Source organism: Onychomys torridus, chromosome 3 (genome assembly GCF_903995425.1).
Source record: "Onychomys torridus chromosome 3, mOncTor1.1, whole genome shotgun sequence".
Lineage (NCBI taxonomy): Eukaryota > Metazoa > Chordata > Mammalia > Rodentia > Cricetidae > Onychomys > Onychomys torridus.
Window position 1 is genome coordinate 129222778 of NC_050445.1, and position 3069 is coordinate 129225846.

The following is a 3069-nucleotide window of genomic DNA, read 5'->3' on the forward strand; positions in this document are numbered from 1 at the left end:
CCAAAGTATATTCTGGCAAGGGTCTCAGGCTGCCAAAGTGCATTGGCAGTGCGTGCATAACTCAAACAAGTGTAGTCTTTGGGTGCTAAGATAATTCTTATGCTTACAAATTTCAATATCCCTGCATCCATTCTCTTAACTTGTGTCTTTTTATTGGGGGAATTAAGTCTATTGTTATTGAGAGATATAAATTAACAATGTTTTCTTTTAACAATGAGTGTTAATTTCTGTTATTGTTGTTCATGGTGGTTGTGATGCTGCTTCTGCTGCTGGTGGTGGTGTATGTGTGTATTTGTGTTTGTGTGTGATTCCCTTCATTTTCTTTTGCTGATGTGAGTTTATTTCCTGTGTTTTCATGGGTGTAGTTAATCTCCTTGGCTTGGATTTTTCCTTCTAGCATCTTCTGTAGGGCTGGTTTTTATTTAGATATGTTTATATATAACTTTATCATGGACTATCTTATATTCTCTTCTTAAGGTGATTAATAGTTTTGCTGGATATGGCAATCTTTGCTGGCATCTGTGGTTTCTTGGAGTCTGTAGGACATCTGTGGATACCCTTCTGGCTTTTAGAGTCTCCATAGATAAGTCAGGTGTAATTCTAATAGGTTTGCCTTTATATGTTACATGGTCTTTTTCCTTTGTATCTTAATATTCTTTATTTGTTCTGTCTGATTAGTGTTCTGATTATTATGTGATAGGGGTACTTTTGTGGGGGGCTCAATCTCTTCGATATTCTGTATGCTTCTTGTACCATTATAGACATGTCCTCCCTGTGGTTAGGAAAATTTTCGGCTATGATTTTGTTCAAAATATTTCCTGGGTCTTTGTTCTAGGATTCTTTTCCTTCTTCTATTCCTATTAGTTGGAATTTGGTTTTTTCATAGTGCCCCAGATTTCCTGTATGTTTTGTATCAGGAATTTTTTAGATTTAACATTTTCTTTTACCCATGTATCCATTTCTTCTATTGTATCTCCATTCCTGACCCTCTCTCTTCAATCTCTTATATTCTGTTGGTGAAGGTTGCCTCTGTAGCTCCTGTTTTCATTCCTAAATATTTAATTTCCAGGATTTAATCAGTTTATTTTGTCTTTATTGCTCCTATTTCCATTTACAGGACTTGAAGAGTTTTGATTCCTTCAATTGTTTTATTTTTCTTGTCTTTTCTTAAGGGATTTATTCATTTCCTGGATTCCCAGCCTTATACCCAAGGAAGGGTATTGAAGACTGAAGAGATTCTACTTCCTCTGGTAACAAACAAGGCTGACTGGCCAAGGCAAAGACATTGATGTGTGATCTGTTGTATTCAAATATTTGTGGTATGAGGATGCACAAACATTTCTGCTTCTTAGCTTGTTTGGAGACCGAGACACACATGTAGACAGTGAGGCTGTAACCTAAATCAGGATAATGTCTCCAGTTACTGCTCAAGAGTGAAAGATGAAACTACATTTTTACTATATAGCAAAACCATATTTTGAGTAGCAATGTTTTCTGTTAGATGTTCAAGTCTTTCCTGGATAGTCAAACCTTTATGATGAGGAATTGTGGGAAATAGAAGCCAATTTTAGAAAAGAGCAAATGTGGAGGATCTCAAACTGAGAAAAAGATGCAACCCATTTAGTCTGTGAGTATGAAAGTACCTCCATTTTCATAAGGGAGGGGTTAGAACTCCAAGTGACACACTTTGTTGGGATCAAGGTGTTATATGTGCACCTACTCTGTAATTCCTCTCTTTGTACTGTAGTAAGCATAGTTAATGGTATAAAATCTTACTTTTTTAAAATCATTAAAATGGTCCTGATAAATTATCCTTTTAATGTAAAGAATTGTTTACTTCAAACTCACAAACACTTCATAAGGAAAAAACATAGTATTTTTTAACCTATTAGAATAATTGGAGTGAGTTAAAAAATTGAATAGTCCCTTTTCTGTTTTATATTCCCTTACAGCATGATATTTGTAATACCCTCAATTAATCTTTGAAATTTCTTATTCAAAAATAGAGCTTTTATACATTATAAAACTCATGTATAATTTTAACTTGTAAAAGAGGTGCAGTCTTCGGGACATATGTGTGTTCTGAACTCGGGCATCTGGGGGACACAGGGCTAGTGCTCAATTACTGAGATAAGTAAGCCTTGCAGCTGTTCCCAGTGATTCCCACTGGTTCCCAGTGATTTGCATGCACTCACAGCCTTGAAGACTTCTTCATATACCAGTCACACCCTGAACAGTGGTCACTGCAGTCAGGACTCAGCATGGACATGAGGGCCCCTGCTCAGCTCCTCGGGCTCCTGCTGCTCTGGTTACCAGGTGAGAAAGGACTAAATGGGAATTTCACTGTTACACTGTGATTAGTGTTGCCTGGCATTTGGGGGAGGTCCTCTCTTGTCATGCTTAACTATGTGAATATTTATTATGTCTTCATTCCTAGGTGCCAGATGTAACATCCAGATGACCCAGTCTCCCTCTTCCCTGTCTGCATCTCTGAGTGACAGAGTAACCATCACTTGTAGGGCAAATCATGATATTAAGAAGTATTTATGCTGGTTCCAGCAGAAACCAGGGAAAGCTCCTAAGCTCCTGATCCACAGAGAATCCAACTTGGCAGATGGAGTCCCTACAAGGTTCAGTGGCAGTGGGTCTGGGACAAATTATTCTCTCACCATCAGCAGCCTGGAGTCTGAAGATATTGTGACTTATTACTGTCTACAGACTGATAAGCTTCCTCCTACAGTGATATAAGTCATAACATAAACTACAAAGGAAGCAGGAGTGAGAGGCTGGACTGCCCCAGCTGTTCTTTCTCATGAATCACTAACTGCAAGTGTTTCTCAGATGTCTCCCATGGGGAGTCAGCAGAGCCCACCACACTGAGCCTAGGCAGGTCCAAGCCCCTTCCCACTGCACCAAGGTTGTGCATGGTGTCATACCATAGGCACCAGATTCCAGAAGCCTGCCCATAGACCAGGGACAGGACCTTCAGGCTTTTAGGGTCTTCACTGAGTAGTCAGGTGTTATTCTTATGGGTCTTCCTTTATATATTACTTGGCCTTTTTCCTTTGC

General features: G+C 38.9%; 1 gene segment (V, D, J or C); it reads left to right on the top strand.

The window, feature by feature from the left end:
* The first annotated feature begins 2261 nt into the window (after positions 1-2261).
* On the top strand, positions 2262-2748 carry LOC118579907. The segment is given in 2 exon segments: positions 2262-2316; positions 2438-2748. Coding segments are annotated over 2 exon segments (366 nt in total).
* The last annotated feature ends 321 nt before the right edge of the window (positions 2749-3069 follow it).